Genomic DNA, 23165 nt, shown 5'->3' with positions numbered 1-23165 from the left:
AAACGCATCACTTCCTGTGCGCCAGAGGATTTTTTCTTTTCCTGGAAAGACTGAAATGTAGCAGCTTTCCTAAACTGGGTATAGGTTGAATCACTATTGTGTCACATCAAATGGCAACAGAGTACAAAAACAGACATTTATTTTTCAAGAAAAAATGAAGATTATTACTTTAAATTTTTGAGGAGACTTCAACTTTAAGAGGAGATGACTCATGAGATTGCTGCCCTTCTGAGTGAGTGCTTTCTGGCCATTTCCCTCCGAAAGTTTCGTTTGCGCTGATTAAAACTAGCAGACACATTCAGCTAACCGGTCACGGGCTTGTATCTCCACCTTAAGGTGCCTAAAAGACTTGGGATAGTTTCAGGGTCCGGTTTTACTTGCCTGTCACAGTGGAAATGGGTGGGCCGGGCTGTCAGATTGCGGAGGGGCGGGACAGGTGAGAAGCTAGAAGAAAGGATGGGCGTTCATCGCTTTCAGTGTGTTATGTGTGTGTGTGTTTCGCCATGTGGAGGATAGGGACGGGAGAAGTTTTCTTTTAGTTTTGTCCACTGGGAATACGTAACAGTTGTTTTTGCACGCACGGGTGTGTTAGCTTACCTTCTTTTACAGCCTCGTTTCGGGTTGCGCGAGCCACTATGACCGTTTTTTCCCCCACAGCCGTTTTTTTTCCCCTTTGACTCCCCTATAACATCCAAATACAACTTTGTAAACACCGTGGTGAATACGCAGTTTTCCTTTACGCACTATTTTTTTATTTTAAATTTCCAAATTGGCGAGTGTACTTTTTTTTTCTTCTTAACCTAGAAAGGTAGGATTCGTGTTTTGTTTGAGCTGCCCAAGGTAAACTTGTCTGTCAAGGTTTGCCTCGTCGCCATGGAGAAGCAGGACTGTCACTCAGCAACGCACGAGTATCCCCATCCGTTTGTCCATGAGGTGAAGCTGACCAGGGCGCAGAGAATCACGGTAACTTTAAAGTTTCATCATGTACTTTTTTTTATTTTTTATGGCAGACACACTGTCACAGCAAAAGTTGTCCGTATTTCCGCGTGTGCCCATGGCTAAATTTACTACGCGCTGACCACAGCGGCCATACAGAACATACAGTCTCTGTTGATCAGAGAGGCATTTAACTTTTTAACCGTTACACCGCCGTTTCCAGTCATATAAACCTTTCTCCTACGTCAAAACAGTTTCCTTACTGTCTCTGCTGCTGCTTAGGAGGGTTTGCAGTGAAGATTTAGGATAGTTTTGTTCATTTATTGTTTTGTTTCAACCTTTATTTATACAGGGAAATCTCATATAAAAGCTAATTCTCTTACATAGGAGCCCTGTGCAATCCAACACAAAACAGAGAAGGTAAAATGTTTCAACATGGACAAACAAGTCAAGTTTATTTAGTCTTTTATCTCAAGCATGGCTTTACATACCATATCATATAGCCTAACATACATCACTTTACATAAACTGTATACCATATACCGCACTACATCATATACATACATATACATCAAACATCAAACACACTCGCTCACATTCACACCTACGGGCAATTTAGAGCCTCCAGTTCACCTGATCTGCATCTCGTTGGGAAACACGCAACACTACACACATCAGAAGTTACTATAAACGGTCACACAACTATGTACAGTTAATGTTTCAGGTAAGCTCATCCAAAGGTTTAGGAAGTCCAGTTTACTCAGGGTATTGAACTTAAAAGCTGGCTCTCCTAACTCTGATCTAACCTGAGGGGCCTTGAGCTCCAGCCATGTTTGCGACTGTGTCAGGTAGTTACAGATAGGGCTGGGCCATATGGTTGAAATCAATATCACAAAAATCATAAGGATTTTTCCCCCCGATATCGATATACTGTATGTCATGATACGGTTCACTTATGCAAAATAATGAATGGAAGGGTAATGTTAGGTGTGATGTCAAACAATACTGAAATTTTCAAATAATATTACTTAAAATGTTTCATAGCTCATTTTGTCAGTTTTTAAATAAAATTTGCTTGTTATCATCAGTTCAGACAGCAGAATTGTGTGTCACAATATCCTAAAATCACCAAATTATCACAATATAATTCCACTGAAAGACGATAAACGTCAATATTGAATTATCGTTATCGTATTAAGATGTTCTGTTTTCGTCTGATACAGGGCGCCATCCTGGGCAGCGTCCTCTTCCCTGTACGCATCACGCTGGCCGCGCTCTTCTTCCTCATCATGTGGCCTCTGGCCCGGCTGCGATTGGCCGGCCTGTCCGAGGAGGAGCGCTCCCGTCCCGTCACGGGCTGGCGCCGCTGGCTGTTCCACTCGGTCATCTGTCTGCTGAGCCGGGCCGTGTTCTTCTCCCTGGGCTTCCTGTGGGTGAAGGTCAAAGGGCGGCGGGCGGACCTGAAGGAGGCGCCGGTGCTGGCGGTGGCGCCCCACAGCGGCTTTCTGGACATGCTGGTTATGTGTCCGACTCAGCTGGCGACGGTGGTGTCGCGGTCGGAGAATGCCAGCCTGCCCGTCATAGGAGGTGAGGGGCTTCGGTTCAGTTGACCCCCCCACACACACACCCACACACACACACCCCACACACCCCACCCGTCCGAGACCTAGCTTGTTTCTTATAAAGGCCTCTGAAACTGCGTGTGCATCATCTGACACCAACACTCGAGACTGAAGGCCACAAGATTGAAACCAAAGCAAGTAAATTATTTTAGGTGTGGTGGAAGGTTTGTTTGAAGTGGCCCATCTTTGACTGTCGACTGGTGTGGGAATCAAGTGTGTGGGTGTGTGTGTGTAGGGGGGTGGAGAAAGGATGGAGGAGGTAGTGTGGTGAGGGATCATCAGATTAGAGATCAAAGTCAGAATGGTTGAATGGAATTGAAGGAGGATGGAGGAAATTTTGATTTTGAGGCCCGGTCACATCTAGAATGATAACTATAAAGATTACTGCAACTATAAAAAGACTTAAATTGTGAGTAAACAGAATGTTTGTGTTCCCACTAGGACAGCTATAAAAACATCCAAAACAATACATTTTTGGTTCTATCTCTGAGGGATTTGTTGTTTTTTTTTTGGATGCAGAGACAACAAACATTTTCAAGCCAATCAAATTAAAGTTCCAAGATAGAAGGAGGCGGGAGAATTCAGTACCACACTGCAGTGTCAGCTTTGTTTTGTTTAGGAGTAATAAAAAGATATTGTTGTCGTGTGAATGCTTGAGTAACAGTGTATCGTTACAGTTTATAGTTATCTTTACAATTATCCTTCTAGATGTGAAAAACACAACTTTTAGAATGTCTCAGATATAAAATATCAAAGTTTTGTAAGTTGCCAGCAAGTTTTTGTGAAATTCATTGATGGTAACTTACATTTTAATGCATACTGACTACAAAGCTCTCATGTTTGGATGAGTTAATCATCAATTGAAGCGTTGAAACTGTCCTGAGTTTCATCTCCTGCCTGTTCACTCTGCTCCTTTCCTTCTTTCCTTTCCTTTTCTCCACGTTCTGTCCTGGTAGGAGATGAGAGGTAGCGAGGGTTTGAGAGCAGCAGTGAAAAAAAAAATATATATCTTCTCCCCCTCTCCTCCATTTCTTGTCTCCTCCAAGTTACTTCTGGGATGGAAGATGAGGAGCAGTGATAGTGGGAAAGAGAAAAGGAGGAGGAGAGGAATGGCTTCGGGGCACAGTGGTAGAAAGCAGGCAGGCAGGCAGAGGGAAGGGAAAAGAGGTGGGTGCAGTGGGAGAGAGTGGTGTGTGAGAAATGCAAGGAACAGAAGAGTGTTAAAAACCCATTGATCAGTATTTAGCCTGGAGAAACTTGGAGCGTTGCCGACTGAAATCAGGCAGGGATTTGTCAGTTTATGTCAGCTGAGTTTGTAACCATGCAAAGATCAGTGTGACTAGATGACATAATGTTTTACCCAAATTTTTTATTTATTTCCGCCCTCCTCCCCCCCCCGGGAAAAAAAAAGATTCATAGTTAACTGGCATGCACACTGCAATCTACTAGTAGATCGCAAACTCTAGGTTTCCCACCTATTAGGCAAACAACCAAGAGCAATATGTGGGAAGAGAAGGGGCAAGAGAAAAATGAAAGTATGTAAGGAAGCCCGAAGATAAACAAGTGACTCACTCTCTCTGCTTCTACTGACTTCTAATCTCCTCTCACTGCTTTCGTGACTTCCTTTCCTGCTGCAGCAGGCATCCATGCTTGTATAATGTCTTCAGTTTTGGCAGTCTTGCAGTGGACTCCTCCCTCAGTTCTGGTTGTGATTTGTGTGTTTGTGTATTTTTGCACTTATGTCTGTGTGTGTGTGTGTGTGTGTGTGTGTGTGTGTTTACAGCTCTGCTGGAGTTCAACCAGTCGGTGCTGGTGAGCAGGAAGGATCCAGAGTCAAGGAAAAAGGCGGTCGCCCAGATCACAGAGAGGCTGACCTCCGATGGCTACTGGCCTCAGGTAAGATCAAGGGGACCAAAAAGCTTTAAAGATGCAATATGCAACTTTTCTGACATTAAATTGTATATATTATTAGGGCTGCAACTAACGATTATTTTCATTGTCGTTTAATCTGTTGATTATTTTCTCGATTAATCGATTAGTTGTTTGGTCTATAAAATGTCAGAAAATGGTGAAAAATGTGGATCAGTGTTTCCCAAAGCCCAAGATGACGTCCTCAAATGTCTTGTTTTGTCCACAACCCAAAGATATTCAGTTTACTGTCATAGAGGAGTAAAGAAACCAGAAAATATTCACATTTAAGAAGCTGGAATCAGATAATTTTGACTTATTAATTAATTAATTGATTATCAAAATAGTTGCCGATTAATTTAATAGTTGACAACTAATCGATTAATCTTTGCAGCTCTATATATTATACATTTGCATTACATACATTACCTGTCTGTGACTCTGTGTGTTCATGCATAAATCCCTGCTCCGTGTGGCTGAAATTGGTTTTGTCAGTGATGTTTGGGACGTTTATGGGCGGACACCATTTGTTGTTGGTGTCATATGGTGTCATTGGGTGTCATATGGTGTCATATGGTGTCATAGGGGTGCAGCCAGTGATAAGCCGGGTGGTGGCTATCAAGGTGAGGCTAGCAACCACAGCACAGGGAAGTCATAATAAACACAACAACAATAGTGGAAAGCAGTAAGAATTAAAGGAGGCTTAATAGACGCCGGTTCCCTCTGCCTCAGGCTAGATGCCGTGTCAAAGTAGACGGTTCATCAAGACGAGTGAGAAGCGTTGGGGCGGGAAGTTGACCGACTGAGGGGGAGGAGGGCGGGACTAACGATGCACTTCACTGCATCAAGGCAAAAAGTAGCGTAAGTTAGCTTTAATTACAGTTTGGAAATTGCAAAACTAACCTCAGGTCAGTGCCTGTTTACATCTTGATGGAGAGGGATAGAACGCAGGGAGCATTAGATATCTGTACATAACCATGGGAAGCAGATTGGTCTAGAGTTAGATGGTGACTAAGGGCGTTTTCACACCTGCGCTTTTAGTCCGGTTAAATCGGACTCTAGTTCGTTTCCCCCCTTGGTGCGATTCGTTTGGGCAGGTGTGAACACAGTAATCGCACTCGGGTGCGGACCAAAACAACCGCACCGAGACCCTTTAGAGGAGGTGGTCTCGGTCCGGTCCCAAACGAACTCTGGAGCGGTTCGTTTGTGGTGGGAACGTGATCCGACCTCGATCCGACCCAACTACCAGGTTTACTCAATTTACTCCGCAAGTTTGAGCTAAACGGCTCCTGTAGCCAGGTACAGCAGGTATAGCAGGTATAGCCAGGTATAGCCAGTATAGCATTTTCAACAAGTTTCCTCGCAGTGCATTCGGCATTCTGCTGGTACAGTTTTGCCTGGTATATTGCCCAGATAATTACAACAGTTAGGAGCAAATGCCAACTCTGCCGTTGCTCCATGTTGCATAGCAATGTGCACTAGTCCAGAACACAGGACCTTCTTCCTGTATTTACTTTCTTGCTCCCACCCCAGACACATCTGACCAATAAGTGCAGTGAACGTTCTCATGTGGTTTGTAGTGATGCATTTTGGTTCGTTTGGATTTTTCTCTGTGTGAAAAGAAACCGAACCAAGTTTACAAACTCATCAACTGATTCGGACCAGAGCAAACAAACTATAGGTGTGAAAACGCCCTGACATCCCATTGAAAGGCCTGTTAAATGAGCTGCTGTAGGCGCACTGTGCTGCAGAAATCCCTGCTCTCTGATGAAATCTTATCCATCAATATCATTTCCTCCCTCTTGGCCAGATGCTGATGTTTCCTGAGGGAACCACGACGAACGGCCACGCTCTCATCAAGTTCAAGCCAGGTGAGCACAGGCAGCGGGTCTGTGAACCCCTCTGTGTGAGCTGTCACTCGAGTGTACACACCCCCCTTTCATGATGACTGTCTGTGATCTTTCCTGTCTCTCTTGTTTCTGTACTGTATCTAATAAAGGAGAGATGCCATAAAATCTTTTAAAAAGTGCATGGAGTTAGATTAAGACCCTGTTCTAGCCTGTTTTTGTCAAGCGTTAGGTTGTTAAATGTGTGTGTACGCCTGTCCTACGCTCCCAAATCAGTATAAAGGAGTGGAGGAGCGTAAACTTCAGTAGGAGAAACCATTTGATCTGGTTTTACTTGACGCCTGACTCTGCACATATTACACTTTGGTTCGAGTTACCTAGGAATGGATGGCATGTTCCAAAGCAGCAGAGGAAAAGGGCGTAGCAGGGTATTGTGTTTGACGCTGGATGATTTATTACTCCCTCTCTCTGCTGCCGTTTTAAGCTTTATTTTTCTCTCTCTCTCTTCCCTTTCCCCCCCCCATTTTTCTTCTCATTCTCTTCAGGTGCGTTCCTTGCCGGAGTCCCCGTCCAGCCCGTTCTGCTGCACTACCCCAATAAGCTGGTGAGTCAGGTGGGCAGGGAGGGCCGTCCTGTAACTAAAATGTCACAGGTTTGATACCTGCAACAGCCATCTGTCCATTAGTAAGACACTGAAGTATGGATAAGAGCTAAATAGTCAGCTAAATAGTTAAGTGTAAATGTCAGTGGGTCATCATTTTACTTTATAGACTTCTAGCTGGTATTTTTAATCCAGAGTGACTAAGGACCAACATTAGAATAAACTGAAATTCAAGCTGAGGTCACCATTTAGCAAGGAACACTGTTAGATGAACACTGGCCGGATCCCCTTACATCTAATTTGTAGATACACACAAATAAAAGGGGTTTATTATCAGGGTTCCCACACTCCTGGAAAACCTGGAAAAGTCACCGAATTTTAAAATAGTATTTTCCAGGCCTGGAGACGTTCTGAAAAAAAATGATGAAAAGGGAGAAAAGTTTTGAAAAAAGTCATGAAATTTTGTTTGTGAAGTTGATGATTTGTTATCCTGAATACTGTCAAATGTCACAAAAAGCTGTGGCTGGCTCTGAAACACCGAAAATAGTGTTGGTTGCTGACTGTTATTTGTTAAAATTATAGTTAAAATAATATTATAATCCGTGATTTTAAAGTGCAAAAACAAACAAATGCTTAACGTTGGTGTAGTTGATGGTTACTTTTTAATTCAGTGTCAATTTAGTCATAGAAATTTGATTTTTTTTTTGTTTTAGAAAGTTTTGGAATTTGATCAGTGAAAAGGTGGGATATTAAAATTTAAAACAGATCATACATCAGTAATTCAAAACTCTGATATGGTTGATAAATGCCTCACTAGGGCTGTTCTGCTGAAGTTTAGTGATCATAAGCAGACTCAAACAGCGATGCTTTTGTCCGTAATTAGTTTTTTATGACGCCCAACTCTCATTCATTCATAGCTGTTTTGTGTTCCCTGTCACATCCCTGCCCAAAGGTCAACACACATACAGTATCTTACATTTTATTAGGCTGCAGTTGTGTGTCTGATCATCCTGTAATGTTTGCCTAAGCCGGTGTTTGCATACTGCTAGGTGCCATTCGTCTTCCTGTCAGGGTGTGTAGGAAGGGAATGTGACCGGAGTCCTACATGCCAAAAAAAAAACAAAAAAAAAAAACACCTCCCCACCCAGCCTATGGTCACTAAGGATGGGACTTTTTTCCACTCTGTTCTATTGTGTTCACTGTTTGATTACCTTATTATTTTTTGTGACTCTTCCTCAGGATACTGTTCGCTGGACTTACAAGGGAACGACCTGGTGAGTTTTCAGCTCTGCGCCCAGCCGCTGCCACACTAATGTTATTGTGACAATATTTGCTTATCATTATGCCATGAAACACCAATGCTAATGACCTCTGGCCTGCATAGAAGCCACTGTGAAAGCCCTGGTTTCCTACATAGGTCAGGAAAGTATAGAAAAGCATAGGACATGATTTGCTTTGAATGTATGGAAAGAAGTCCTCAGAAAATTTGGGAAAAGTCTGGAAACTGTGCACATCGGTCGCACCTGAAAGAGACTGCATATACAGTATTATTAGGTATTGATAGTTACCCCATATAGTCGGATATATAAAACAATAACTGTTAAAGCTTTACTACCCATAACACAGTTGTCTCACTGTCTCACAAGAGCAACTTAATTTGTTTAGACACTCGGTCTGTGTTTTTTAAAGTAATATCCTTGACATTTCTCATCAGGTAGGTCTGGTAGCTCTTTCCCGAGAAAAATACAATTGTTTCTGCGGTTTGTTTGGAATAAACAGAAGAAGAACTGGGTAGTTAGCATGAGCAGCGATAGCCACCATTGCTGAACAGAGCGCCACCTACGGAAACAGTGCAAAAACACCACAGCAATGAGTGCTTAGCACCAAAGATGTCGCCAAAATAAAATTAATCATACAGATTACCATTTTAAGCACAGGGTTCACAGGAATTACACACTGTCATATTATCATGCAGTTCAAGTTGCTGCAGAGAATATAATGTTGGCCTGTTTGTCTGTTAGGATCGAGGCGCTGTGGCACACGACTTCACAGCTCTACACCAACATGACTGTTGAGGTAAGCCAGCAGACTACTTTGAAAATATGAGGTTCTATCTGACATTTTGGTCAAATGCGTTTATAAAGTAGTGCTACAAACAAGTCCTTTCATGTGGATGAAGTTTTAAAAGATGTTCTGAGTGCATAAAATTTCAAAGTGTAGTCTGTGTTTTGCTCCAAGCAGAGGTGGGGACTTGAGTCAGAATTTCAATTGCTTGGCACTTGACTTGATGCATGAAGAGAAGACTTGAGACTTGACTGGACTTGGGACTCGACTTTGACTTGTGCTCTGATGACTTGAAAAGGTTTCTAAAGTCTTGACTTGAGATCTTGTGTTTGTGTAAATGACTCAGATTGAAAGTGATGAGATTTGTTCCAGCAGACGACTGAATTTAAATTCTGTTTTCTGAATTTGTTTGGAATGATTGAATTTATTGAAGTTGAAACGGATTATAGAAATCAAACTCATGATGCTCTTACCAAGTTTTTATCCTATTAAAACCATGTTGCATTGAAAAGTCCTAGATATTTAGTTTTCTTTAAGATATTAAATTGATACTGGACTCTTGATTTGTTCTGACTTGACTTGCTGTTCTACATTTAGACTTGAGACTTCACTTGAGACTTGTGCCTCAAGACTTGACACTGACTTGGGACTCGAGCAAAGTTGACTTGGTCACACCTCTGGCTCCAAGTTTCCCTCTCATCATGTCATCACGTCGACTCACCAGGCAGATGAAACCAAAAAATTCCACTCTTACAACATCAGTCTGTCTCACCATCACCGGCTTCCATGACTAAAAATGGAAAAAATGTGTCATCTTATTGTCTTATTGTTCTGCAGTATCTGCCAGTTTATAAGCCTTCCCAGGAAGAGAAGGATGATCCCAACCTGTACGCAGACAATGTTCAGAAACTCATGGCCAAGTAAGTAGCAAATTACAGTGTTTTTTATGCCTTATGCCATATAAATTTCATATATGTAATGTATTTGCACTTCTATCTATGTCCTTGTGTTTGTGTGGACCGAAGAGGAACAATTGTGCCCTTTTGGTAGTAATTCATATCGATCCAAGTAAATTGTTTGCACCCAGTATCATTTTGTGCACTTGGATCACAACTATAGTTCATTTTCTTTCATCTGAACCACAGCGAAAAAGGTTTGCTTTGTTGAATTTTTGTATTTGATTCACTTAGGTTCACATTGCCCAATTAGAAGCAAACCAGGGCTTGTAAACAAAAGTCACACAGACTCACAAGTAGCTCCTTTATTGGACTGAATTTTGGTAACCTGTCATCCTGCCAGGTTGGAGATTTTGGCGTTTTTGGTGTCAGAAGGGGTCAAAACAAATCTGATTCCAGTCCCAGGACTTGTCAGCACTCTTTACTGTAATTGACCTTCTCCGGTGTTCATACCAGTTAAGAACACATGAAGAAATAGCTGAATATATGAGCATCAGTCCAGACTGCAGCTTGACTTTCTGCCCTTGTTTCATTTTGTTATGCTGCCCTCTCAAGCATGAGGAACTGCTGTCTGTCAGTTGTCAACATCTGTCTCCTTCTACCCATAAACCCTTGTGTTTTGGGGTTCTTTCCTGTAGTCAGCTTGCGTTAAGTTCTCACTCCTAACGAACCGTTAAAGAGGACAGAGAGTTCAGAGTTTGGATAAACCAGTGTGAACATGCCTATAAAGTAGTAAATCATGGCCTCAATATAATAAAAAAAAAAAATCCTGTGTTCATAACGGGGTGTGTAGGCCGGCGCCGTAGCTACATATTGTGAGTGAAGTGTGTCTGTCAGCTCTTGTAAAGCCGTCTTCCTCTGTGCTTCAGGGCCCTCGGAGTCCCGGCTACCGACTATGTGATGGAGGGCCGGGTTCCCGTCAGTAAACTGGGGGGTCTCTCTATCCCACTGGAGCCGCCTGCCAGGCAAACGCTCTCCCTGCTGCACAAAGACGGGTAAGAAGGGAATCTGAGTTCATCTCCGGGACTCAGTCCTGGCATTTGTTTTAACCTGCTTTTACTGCTAAATGGGGTGCGGCAGTGTGAAGTGGCTCTGATTCATGCGAAAATCCGATTTCTCTCTACATCCTCTTTTCTCTCTCAGCCTGGGAGCGTCAGAGGTGGAAGCTGCGCTGGACAGAATGATTGACAGGTGTCAGTCAGGAGGCGAGGGATCATGGAAGGCGAGTGCAGAGGAGCTGGCCGCCATTCTCGGACTGACGGAGAGACAGACGGCCGTCACGATCTGCGGCCTCTACTCCAAGGTTGGAAACTAGAGTCAATTGCGTGTGTGTGTTGTGTGTGTGTGGTCTACTGAGCGAGTGCATTAGCGTCACAATAAAACCCAAGAGGGCAGCTTTTTATTGTGATGATGCACCGACGACAGGATCGACTTCCTCAAGGGTTTTATGGCTTTTAGTTACCAGTTCTCCCGTCAGTCATCATCATGTATATCGCCGATTGTGATGTATTCAATGTATTGTTTTCATTCAAAATTTATGCTAAACCGCAGTGTCTGTACATACACATTAGAGAAGGTAAATGAGATGTTAATTACCATTATCGTGTTCATCACAAGTGAGACACAGCATTGCTCTCAGTTGGCAACAGATGAGGAAAAGTAAAAAATTTGGACCAAAGATGTGTCATGTAACTGTGTGTGTGTGTGTGTGTGTGTGTGTGTGTGTGTGTGTGTGTTGCAGGATGAAGTCGTGGACCTCAGACAGATCTACCTGAGCGTTGCCGCTCTCTCTGGCTTTGTCAGCTTCAAGTCGCTCCTTCACACTGCTTTCACTGTAAGTCCCGTTCTAATTCGCTTAGTTCCCTCAATGCCTTTGCCTGTTGACTGTAACTTGCCGTCTATCTAATGAAATATTTCTCCATATATCTCCATGTAACATGATGATGTAGCAAATTTGAATCCCTAGTCCCAAGTCCCTTTAGGAATTGCCTAGAAAATCCCTTCACGAATCAGCAGAGTTTATATTTTGGAAACAGTCTTTTGTCGAATGATTCAGAAAGAAGTTTCAATCCTTTTAAAAAAAACAGACTTTTTGATTGTACAAGTAGTGCAACATTGTTTAGACAAGGGAATACCCTTGTTTATATTCCCCGAATAAAGTTGAGATGAGTTTAAATATGCAACACAAGAGCTGCAGTGTTGGCTGACTAGACGGAAAGATTTGAGGACTGAAAATTTCATGTGTTGTTAAATGTGTTTTTCCCCTTTTTTATTCACTGTATTCCCCATGATGGATTCATTTCCAAAATGCTACATAATACCAATATTGGAAAATAAATTGGCTCTAAAATTGCAGAGGATTCAGTCTGTAACAGTTGTTTATCATTTTGTGGGCCAAGAACTTCAGTTACCTGCTGTCATACAATGTTTGTCAAATCTTGTGCTACCAATCAGTTCATAACAAAACTCTTTGAACACACCCGCTCTGTTGTTCCAGCTTTTTGACAAAGAAGACAGAGGCAGCCTGGGTGCAGTGGAGCTGTCGGGCCTCATGGGGGCGCTGCTGGGCGTCCCTCAGCACCACACTGCTCAGCTGTACGCCGAGGCCTCCGCTGCCGGCCAGCTGACTGAAGGTGAGTGAGTGTGTGTTTCTCTCTTCTCAAAGTGCTTCATGTTTAGCAGTTTTCTCCCACACATCCAGAAGTCCTCAGGGATTTGAGCTTTTTGGACACAAAGCTCCCATTCATTTCCGTTGGGACTTTGTTTCGGGGACATTATGTCATGGTGACGTGTGTGTGTGTGTGTGTGTGTGTGGATGCATTCTTGTGAACACAGTGACTCACAAAACATACATGATAGAAACTTCACACACACAGTACAGGTTCCCTAGATGATGATTAGATTTTGGAGCACCTCATTGCTTAAATTTGTATATTTAATTTAACTACTATAACTCCTTAATGCTTTCAGACACTGAGTTTATATTAATACCATCCATGTGTTCTGTGAAGACAAGTATGTTGACATAGAAATATATGCTTGTGATGTAATGTGTGACCCCACATCATTTAATGTGAGCCCCACTACAGAAATCTAGGTTGTTTAATGTGAGCGGTACAGAGATCATTGGTTTTTGACAGTCCTGTAGTGTGCGCCCAGCTTTAATCAACCTACTGATATGTTTTTGTGTGTGTGTGTGTGTGTGTGTGTGTGTGGTTGCAGTTAAACAAATACACCGGAGCTTAGTACAAGAGTGGCTCACACAAACACTACATGCCTACAAGCATAATCTGCGGAAATGATTGTCTATGGGATGAGATTAAAAAGCCCCAAGGCTATTTGTTTGTATGAAAGGCTTATAGAGTAAGCTGCTGTTTGTGTTGCTCAGTCCTTGCACCCTGTCCTTGGTCTGTTTATGTTTCCTATGATTGCTCTCAATTGGCTTTTTTTATTTTATTTTATTTTATTTTATTATTTGTGGTCGTGGTAGCCATAGCAGCAGTAGAGGTGGTCACACTTTATTTGAATAGTCCAGTGCTGGTATTCAACTTACTATGAAGTGACTGTAATTTGTCACTTTAAAAGTCTGAGTTTCAGGTGATACAATAATATGAAAAGTAGTCTATAGATATTCAATGTCTAGGATAGAGTTAATCTTAGGGTTGGTGTTAGAAATAGGGTCAAATAGGCAATTCACACTTTGTTGAACATCTATTGTTTGTCACCTGATAGTTACACTGCCAGTCAAAAGTTTGGACACACCTGATGGAATGTACTATGTTTTTCATGATCTTAAAGCCATTTTGATCTAAAGGCTTATGCTTAAAGGCTTCAAATTAGTTTCTTAGACAAATATAAATAGTGAAGTTGATCCTATGTATGAATTTCTTTCCAAAGCCTTTTGCCTTTCCATCAAGGCAAAGGGCGGCTACTTTAAAGAATCTAAAATATAAGATAGTTTTGTTATAGTATTTGTTCTAACACTTTTTTGGTCACTGCATAATTCCATTTGTGTTATTTCATAGTTTTGACGTCTTTACTGTTATTCTAAAATGTGTAAAATAGTAAAAATGAAAAAAATGCGGTGTGTCCAAACATTTGACTGGTAGTGTAGTTTAGTATCAACATTGGACTTCAATATGCAAATAAAGTGTTACCATGGCAGTGTAAAAACACTTTAAAATCCTCATTACATTTTGTCTTGCTTCCACAGCGGATCTGCTGCGAGTGCTGACAGCCCACCCGACCTATCAGAGAGTGGTAAACGAGTACCTGCAGCCCGAGGAGGCGGGCTCCCAGCTGTCTTGCGCTCCCTTGGCCAATGGGAAGGCCGTGAACAACAACGGGAACATGCAGAACGGCAACGGATCGCTCCCGTCCAATAAGAAGAGCGACTGAGGGTTTTGTTGGGGGAAATCTGGAAAGATTCTCTCTCTCGGTTTTGATTGGATATTACGTTGAAACGGGCGGCCAATACAAGGACTGTTTTATAGGACGATTCCTCTAACTTCACAGGATATTCAGATAGTTACACAAGACTATCAATCAAGACACAATCAAGTCTCTTCTTTACTTGGCATCCATAAGTGCAATAATGCGACAGATTTGACCAGAATAGACGAAGGTGCCGCTTTAACAATGCCGTGTCATATAGTCAATCGCTCTGGTCAGCAGCAGGTGTCTGTGTGTGTGTGTGTGTGTGTGCGTGTGTGCATGTGTGTTCTGCCTTCGCCAGTGTGCTTTTTAATGAAGGAATCTAGTTTACTCCAAACTCTACGTAGCCGTGTTGTTCTAGACACTGTGAAAGTTAAAGAAGTGTCTGGTTTTTGTCATTTGAAGCCGTGAACATTTTATTTTTATACAATCTTCTCTATTTTGTTTTTTTAAAAAAGGGAAATGGGATGTGGAGGAAAAAACTTGTAAAACCCAAAAAGCCTATTTTATGTAAATTAACTATTCTCAGATTTTTTTTCTATGAACATATTGTTTATATTTTACATGTAATCTATTAAACTGTGAATTCTTATTACATATACACACTGCATCACTCAGGTTTTTTTTTCCTCTATAACTTGGTCTCTCCATCCTCTTCACTCATTCACTTCTTCCCTTAGGCGGTTAACTGTGGAGGCTTCAACCATCTCTCCCTTTTTTATTCCAATGGTGTAGTGTTACTTGCGGGGTAAACTGTAGCCCCTGTAGCCCACATTTTCCTCTTTTGCTCTGAATATATATCCATTTTCTTCCTCCCTCTTTGCTTCTATTATCCACTTCTTGTCTTTCTTTTCTTTGCCAGTCTCTTCTTTCCCGACGCTTTCGGCTTCCACACGATGAATTCTTTATCCTTGTTGGGGAATTTGCAGGAAAGCTGCATTCGTCTCCTCCGACGTAAACGGGGGAGGTGGACTTCCTTCACTCTGGTTTCCCTCTGCCCTGCTCTTCCTCCTCGCTCTCTTCATGGGACTGGAAGTCACGCCGTCCGTTCCGTTTCCGTGCTCCGGTGCCTCTGCGGCCCCGCGTACCTGCCGTCGCCTTTTCAACGGACTCGCCGTAAGGATCGGGCTTTCTTCTGCGTCCTCTCCCTTCTTTCTTAACCCTTCGCCTTTTTCATCTATTGTCCCGTCCGGGTTTGCTTTTCTACCATTTCTCAGCCCGGGACTGCATGTGGGAGCTGCTGCGGAGGTCGTCCCGGCTGCCTCGCTCTCTTTAATCCTCGTCCAGATATCTGTCCTGCCTGATGCACCGGGCTTCTCCTCCCTCTTCCTAAGTTGCCTTCTCTGAAGAGTCGGGGAGCTTAACGTTTCAACGTCACAAGTCTCAGTTCCCCTGATGTCGTTTTGTAGCCGTGTCTTTTTTGTTTCCGCCGTTTGTTCCCCATCTCCGCCTCCACTTAGAGCCACTGTTTTGCTTCTTTGCTCGGTCAGAGGAGTTGATTCGGGATGCAGCGTGAGAGACGGCCGAAGAGTTTCCTTACAACTTCTCGCAGAAAGTGACTTGGGGCTTGAGGTCTCCTTCAGTGGAACTTTTCCTGGTGATTTTTGATTGTAAACCTCTTCTGGAACTGGCATTGCACCTTTGTTTGTTGTTGAATGATGAGCCACTTGTATCCGTTCCCGCTTTGAATCTGTTTGTATCTGTTTTCCTTTTGCCATCTCTATTTTCTTATCACTATCCTCTAAACAAAGAGTCCTTGTCCTTTTTGTCCCGGGAGTTGACAGTGGAGGTGACTGTAGAGACGAGGGGCTAGAAAAACTGTCAACTGTTGAAAATTGATTCCCTTTCTCTGCATTTTCTTTCCCTGCTCTCTCTTCTGCTCGCTCTCTACCTCCTGTCATAGAGCTTGTTGTCGGTTTCCGCGATTCCTCCTCAAAACCTTTCTCAGCCTTTGCCTCTTGTGTTTTCTTCTCTTTTTCATCTTTCTTCCTTGCATCATCTGTGCAACTTCTCCTTCGTTTCATGGGGCTCGGGAGAGAAGATGGTACAGGAGGAGAAACAGGATCACACTTTTCAGAGGCTTTCTCCTCATTAGCCTCATCCCTGCATCCACTCGTATCTCTCTCATTTGGAGTTTTATCTATCTTGCTTCTCCTGCTTCTCGTCACAGGGCTTGAAAACAAACTTGCCGAGTGACTGAGCATTTCACCGAGGTGTTCGTTCGCGTTCTCCTTTGGTTTCACTGTTGCTTCACCGCTGATTCCTCTCTTAGGTGAAGCCTGCGTCTCACTTTTCTCCACTGCGGTATATGTGATTTTCCTTCTAGCTCTGGAGGCGGGGCTTGCCACGGGACTCGGTTGCCCCGTCTTGGGCCTTGGGTCATTTCCACGTGTCTCTCTCGGCTCTCCTTCCTTTTCTCCAATGGTTCTGCTCCTCGTTCTTCTCCTCGTGATGCCGGACCTTTGAATCCTCCCCTCTTTTGTTGCATCCCCCTGTTTCACCGCCCCATCGTCCACCTCTCTATTCTCTTTCCCGAGACTTGAGTCTAAATCTGTCGCTGGGGTTTTGGTTGAAAGAGTGTTTTGCGGCTCCGCCTCAGTGCTGATGTTGGGGTCAGTAGCCTCAAACCTTTCCTCGGACTCCTCTTTGAATTTCTGCGCCTCCCCTTTGAACCGTTCCTTTTGTTCCCCGTCTGCCATCTCCCAAAATTGCCCGGCTGTCTTTGTCATCCTTGCTCCTCCGCTCCGCTCTTTGCAATCATCCTCCTCTCTTCCAGGTAATTGCCCTTCTCCCACGGACTGTCTCTTCTGTTTATCGAAAATCGCCCCCTCCCTCTCCGGTTTGAATCCGACAGTTTTCTTCATACTCTTTTCTTTGTGTCTCCTCTCCTCTTCTCCTTTCGTGGTGCATTCACCGCTCGGTCTCTCTTTCTCTTTTTCAATTCGATCTGACAGCCTCCTGCTACATCTGCGTTGGTCGGTGTTTGTCATTCCCCTGAGTTTGGTCTTACTCTCTTTAATCTCCACCTTCCCTTCAACTATCATTTTTATCATCCCTTGTTCTCTAGCTTCTGTTTGTCTTTGTGTCTCTGTTGGGCCAGCACCCTTTTTCTGATTTGTCTCACATTCTCTCTCAACCTCCAGACCTTTTTCTGTCCCCGAGCTGTCAGACTTTTCTCTCCCCTGCATGCCACACACTTCTCCCTTTGTCACAGTTCCTCCATGCATCACAGAGTCAAGGGGCAAACTCTCCTCCACCTGCTCATGGGAGGAGGCTGTTTCTGGGGTGAGAGCTGTGGTCACCTTCCCTAAGGTTGGGTCGAAATCGTGGGATGTGTCAAGTTGCACTTGGGCCTCGCATCTAAGTTCGTCAGCGTCCGTCGTCCCCTTGATTCCTCTCTCACTCTCCCCAATCTCTTTTTCCACTCTTTCAGCAGTCAGTCTACCTCCGTCTTCTTCTCTGGCCTCTGTCACTGTTGGATCTTCCGCCTCCGCAACACTCTCTTTCTCCCCCGTCTCACTTTTCCTCTCTGTCTCCAGCCCTCCGTCGCACTTCCTCTGTCTTTGTTCGTAACCTGTTTCCTCTCGCTCAGTTCCTTCAGGCGTTGCAGAGTCAAGGGGGGCGTTCGCCTCCATCTGCCCGAGCGAGGGGAGTGTTTCTGGGGCCGGGACTGCAGGTTGCACTAGGGAGTCCGCTGCTGGCTCTGTATTCGTGCACACAGCCTGGGGAGCGGTGCGGACATCTTCCACGCATGCAGCAGTTGCGGGTGAAGTGGCTGAATCGGTCAACAATGTTTCACCGTCAAGAGAGTATGTTGAGAGCAAGCGTTCATCATGCATATCTCCATTGTTCATCATGGAAATGGCTTCAATGAAAGACATAACCATTTGATCTACACTGGTAACCTCTTTGTTAGTGTTGTTTACATCATCTGATATACTGGAATCTGGAATATCATTTGCTATCTTCATATGGCTTTTCTCCATATTTTGAGCATTTAAGCTCCCAGGAATCTCAGCGTTGCTCTCCTCAGATGATGGAGAACTTACACCATCTGTTACTTTATCGTCAAGAGAGGGCGCTAGATCCACGCTGCCTGGCCTGGACTGGCACCCCTCTTCGGGGTCAGATGGAGAGCCAGGAGTCGCTGATTCTTGAGGAACTCGCAATTCTTCTGGTGGCTCTACGGTTTTGTTCTCGAGCGCCGGGCCAGATGAATGACCGTCCATTAGGGGGTCACGGGACGCGGTGTTGGAAACATGCATAAATAATGAATTGGCTGGCGCTGGAATTGGGTCGTCGTATGTGGGACAGGGAGGAGTGTCACTTTCTTTGGGTTGGGGGGACACGGAGAGATGGGAGGATTTGGGGATCCAGTTTAGAAGGCTGTAGCTCTCCTCAAGCCCCCTGTTCTCAGGTGGTGGGGAAGCTAGTAGTCCAAGGCGCGCTTGCATAGCTGGGACCTTCAGAGTTGGAGGGCTGATTGGCTGTTTTGGCGGGCTGTCAGTCACCGGATCGCTTATGTCACCGGACGCAAGAGGGGAAAGGGTGGGACCGAGACCGCCGGGGGATACGAGTGGGGAAAGTCGGTCGAGGGTGGAGAGGGAGGGAGGAGAGGGGTAGGGGTAGGGGAGGGTGAAAGTGAAAGAGAAAATTTCCTCCATGTCATCCACCTCTTCTCCCTTTCCTATATTCTCCTCTTTCTTCAAATCGTCCAGCTGCCCTGTGGTTGAATCTTCTCCACTGAAATTCTGAGAAAACGGCTTGAGGGAGAAAGCTTGGAAGTCGCTGTTTTGATCCGTCCCGACAGGGGCCTGCGGGTCCTCGAGTGCCCCAGAAATGGTTGAGGTTGAGGGGGACTCAGAGGTGAGATGATCCCCGGGCAGAGGTCTGCCCTGGAGCTTATGATATGAGGCGTCTTTTGACACACCTTCACCACCGTTACTTGTAGGCAATGTGGCTGCTGGCACTTCTAGGGATGCATCATAGTCTTTGAAATCCATTGTGGCTTCAAAGGGTGTGTTTTCAGTCTCAGAGTCAGTAAGCGACTGCGGAGCCGACGTGTGGCTATAGTCCATGAAAAGAGAGTCAATGTGATGAAGAGGAGACAAGACATTTTGGGGATTGTAAAATTCTTCAGTCGGGAACAACGTATACTGAGAATCGCTCTCATAGAGCAGACCAGCAGGGCGCAGCCAGAGAGGGCAGCGCTGAAATGCCTCATGGTTGTTTGAGTTTTCCTCATGACCATCGAGTGTGGCATAAATTGGCAGTGGTGGATCATGGCTGTTGTAGTTCTGAAATACAGCAAGGCCTTGAGGAGAAGGCTGGAAGTGAGGGGAAATAAAAGGGAAACAGGGAGAGAGTTCCCCTTGCTGGGCGAGCATGAACGGCAGGAAGTTGCTCCTCTGACCTTCCTGGGATCCCGTATTCAGCAGGAGCAGAGGTGCATTCTGGACACCGTAGTTTGGCATGTGAAACTGCGTGCCCGGAGGATCCGAAGCGGGCGACTGAGCTCTTTCCTGCTGCGGCTGCGTCTGTGCCTCGGTTTGTTCAATGTAAGATTTCACCCGAGAAGATGTGCTGTCGGTCACAGGATCGGTGTCGGAGTCGGGCGAAGGTTTGTGTGGTCGCTGCTGCAGCTCGGCCTGCAAAGTCTGTAGACCAGGAGGAAAAAATAAAGATTACTTAATCGGCCATTTTACACTAGAATTTTCCCTTTTGCATATCCCTCCTTGATGCACATAGACAAATCCTTCACATTTGCATTTTTACAGAGTTCATACAGCGGGGTCGACCACAGTGCAGCGACTCTGGAGCAGAAAGGGGTTCAGTGCCTTGCTCAAGGACACTTTGGAAGCAATACTGGACACTGTATATGTACAGTAGTAAAACCCTAATCACTAGCACACTGTTGCACACTGCTGTTGATGTCAAGGACTGAACCAGCAAACGTCTGGTTATTGGTTGGCCGTTACTGCTACTGCTAGACCAACCTCCTGCCCCACAAGGCAACACAAAACAACAATTAACAAGTAATTTATCTTCATGTTACCTCTTGCTCTTGTTCTTCCAGTGCAATGAGGTCTATGGGCTCTGGATCTGAAGACAGTAGGGAGTTCAGGTACTCTGTATCCAATATGGATCCCACCTGACAGAGAGGGAGAGAGAGAAAGATGAGCACAGATTGAAACGGAGTGACAATAAAATATATTCTCCACAATATCTATGGAAATATGTGTGGAAGCTTTAACAGCAGCTTCCTCAGTCTTGTCAGTAGTCGTTTTAAAAGCAAACATATGCTGCGAGTTAGTTTGGGAAACAAGATAACAAAATTACCTTCTAAGTGGCTTTATTATCTAAGTAACAAAGTTACAACATTATGGTCTTGTGAGTGAGATGTGAAACACTTAAGAGAGTAATGACATCCTAGACACTGCTTTGGGCAATAGAGTTGGGCAATGCTTCCGGCAACAGGAAATAAAGTGGAACACAGAGCCAAATATTTATTCAAATCTCACTTGGCAACATGATGATCCTGTGCGATTAAAACAGCAATAATGACGCAACTCCCTGGCCAAAGTATTGCTCTCAGATTATATGGAAATTTGTGAATGTGACAAAATCTAAGATAAAGTAGCAGGCTATAGCAAAACAAAAACCTGGTGAGACTATCCTGTCACAACTTTTGGCTTTAAATCTTGCCAAAGTGTCATGGTCTTTAGACGTATCACCACTACTGGTTATCTACCGCAGTAGTGGTTCTCAACGTGGGGTCTGGGGACCACCAGGGGTCCTTGAGGGGGTTCCAGGGGGTCCCCAGCAAATTGATTAATTGTTAAACGTCACCTCTATTTCATTTACAAGAAGTTAACACAATTAGAGAATTTAGGAGAATGACTATTTTGATCATAGTTTCACTGTTACCTCTCTACCTACAATACAGATAGTCATAGGATTCTGGACAAAATCATATCTGACCATAAAAATATTCTCAGATTTGCATCTGAGAGACAAAACCTCATCAAATGGGGCCCTAATGTGGACTAAATTAGGGGTCCTTGATATGAAAAAGGTTGACAATCACTGATCTACCGTTCTGACAAATTCCTCATCACTGCACAGCCGGTCCAGGTAATCCATGAACAAGCCGTTTTCCTCCTCCTCTCCATCCTTTTTTCTCTCCACTTCTTCGTCGTCTTTATTAGATGTGTCCTCTGCGCTCTCTCGGATCTGAGCAGAGACGGCAGGAGATTTAGGCAAACCTATCTCATGTACCCAGGTATTATGCACGAAATGATTATTTGTTCTCTGCGGAACACGGCTTTATGCATTGTAGGCTTTTTGCTCCAAAATGAAATATCCACCAGTTGGACAAAGTGACATCTACTCTTACAAAACAGTCGCTGAATGAAAGTAAAACTCCATTTGGGAAAACAAAGTTAGCGTCTATTTTTCGTAAATGTATCCACCAAATACAAACATTTCAAGGATGGAATAATCTATGAGGACTCTATTAATAGTCTCTTGGAGTGAAGCCCTGTTCGCATGCATCATTGATAAGACTTCCGACTGCGGGGATCGTTCCAGACTGATACATAATGTATAGCTGTGGACCTTGGGACAGAGGGAGTCCACGATCTCCATGTATTCCTCGAAGGAACGCTCTGCCAGCGTCTGGACGTCCAGCGAGGCCAGACGGGCGGCGCGGGACGGCCTGGGCTTTTTACTTCGTCTGCTGTTCGTTTTTTGTGTTTTCTCTGCGGCCGTCTCCCCTGTTCGGTTGTTTGCTGCGAGAAGGCAAAAAGAGAATGAAAGGAGGAGGACAGGGACTGAAATGACCTCAGTCTTCAGCAGAGATGAACGGGTGAAAAATCAAGCTGTTTTTCAAGCTACTTCAACACTACAGTGTACCTGTCGCTTTCCTGCAGTGGCTTCTGTGAGAAAATCTAAAATACTCAGTGAGACTCTGCCTGACCCCTGACCTTTTGACTGCTCTCTCCCTGGCGCTGTGGACTCCGGTGTCACCTTTACCCTCTGCCTGAGCTGCAGACCGCTCAGCTCGTCTCGCTCCGTCTCCAAGAACCTGAGGCCGGGTGCAGAGTGGCAACAAAGTCAGTCGACACACACACACACACACGCAATATCGATGCTGTCCGACGAAAAACAACGCATCTATAAAAAGCAAATTTCCAGGAATGGAGAAAAGAATTTTTATTTTCTCAGTGTCACCCCTGTGTTCTTTCTAACAGGCTTCACGGGCCCAAGGGTGACGGAAGTCGCTCAACATATAAATGGCCGTGTCAACTCTCGATTCAAGTAGGAAGAAAGAAGAAAATGGGGCTGGTGAAAGGGTTTCAGTTTTGGCGACACCAAGACTGAAAGACTTGAAGCAACTAACGGCAGCGAGAGGTAACTGTTTGAAAAATGACAACTTCAACCGTTCGCCCCACTTTGTGATCAATAAGATAAGACAAATGCATTTTACACGACAGTCTTGCCTCGTGTAGCTTTAACAATATTTAAACCCGGTGTTTGAATACAGACACCTCAATTTAAGACAGTTTAAGACCTTCTGAGAGCCTGCACCTAATTTCATCATGAATCCATTATGCTAATATCAAGGGACAAATGCCGACGCCTCATTATACTCCGATCCAGTGAGGTAAAGCCAGATGCAACGGCTGAACAAACCCCTCTGTTCAGTATTTGCCGACCTATCTGTGAGATAAGAGAGTAATTTCACGCTACGGCAGAGACGCTCATTGTATGAAAACGCTGCGTTGAAGCATTCTTT

The 23165-nt window shown here is 44.3% G+C and overlaps 1 protein-coding gene across 1 annotated transcript; it reads left to right on the top strand.

Moving 5' to 3' along the window:
- The first annotated feature begins 496 nt into the window (after window positions 1–496).
- Window positions 497–14960, top strand: lpcat4 (lysophosphatidylcholine acyltransferase 4). Its single transcript, XM_071529557.1, has 13 exons — window positions 497–963; window positions 2160–2523; window positions 4342–4454; window positions 6277–6337; window positions 6859–6917; window positions 8154–8188; window positions 8936–8990; window positions 9816–9898; window positions 10804–10929; window positions 11078–11237; window positions 11676–11768; window positions 12432–12567; window positions 14148–14960. Exons 1-13 carry the CDS (start codon window positions 874–876, stop codon window positions 14330–14332), a joined length of 1560 nt encoding a protein of 519 aa, XP_071385658.1. The 5' UTR covers window positions 497–873; the 3' UTR covers window positions 14333–14960.
- The last annotated feature ends 8205 nt before the right edge of the window (window positions 14961–23165 follow it).

Source organism: Centroberyx affinis, unplaced genomic scaffold (genome assembly GCF_046629955.1).
Source record: "Centroberyx affinis isolate AG114_WGS23_722 - 3 ecotype Tasmania unplaced genomic scaffold, CSIRO-AGI_Caff_v1 ptg001801l_1, whole genome shotgun sequence".
Lineage (NCBI taxonomy): Eukaryota > Metazoa > Chordata > Actinopteri > Beryciformes > Berycidae > Centroberyx > Centroberyx affinis.
Note: the sequence above shows the minus strand (reverse complement) of the source record. Positions and strands in the feature narration are given on the sequence as shown.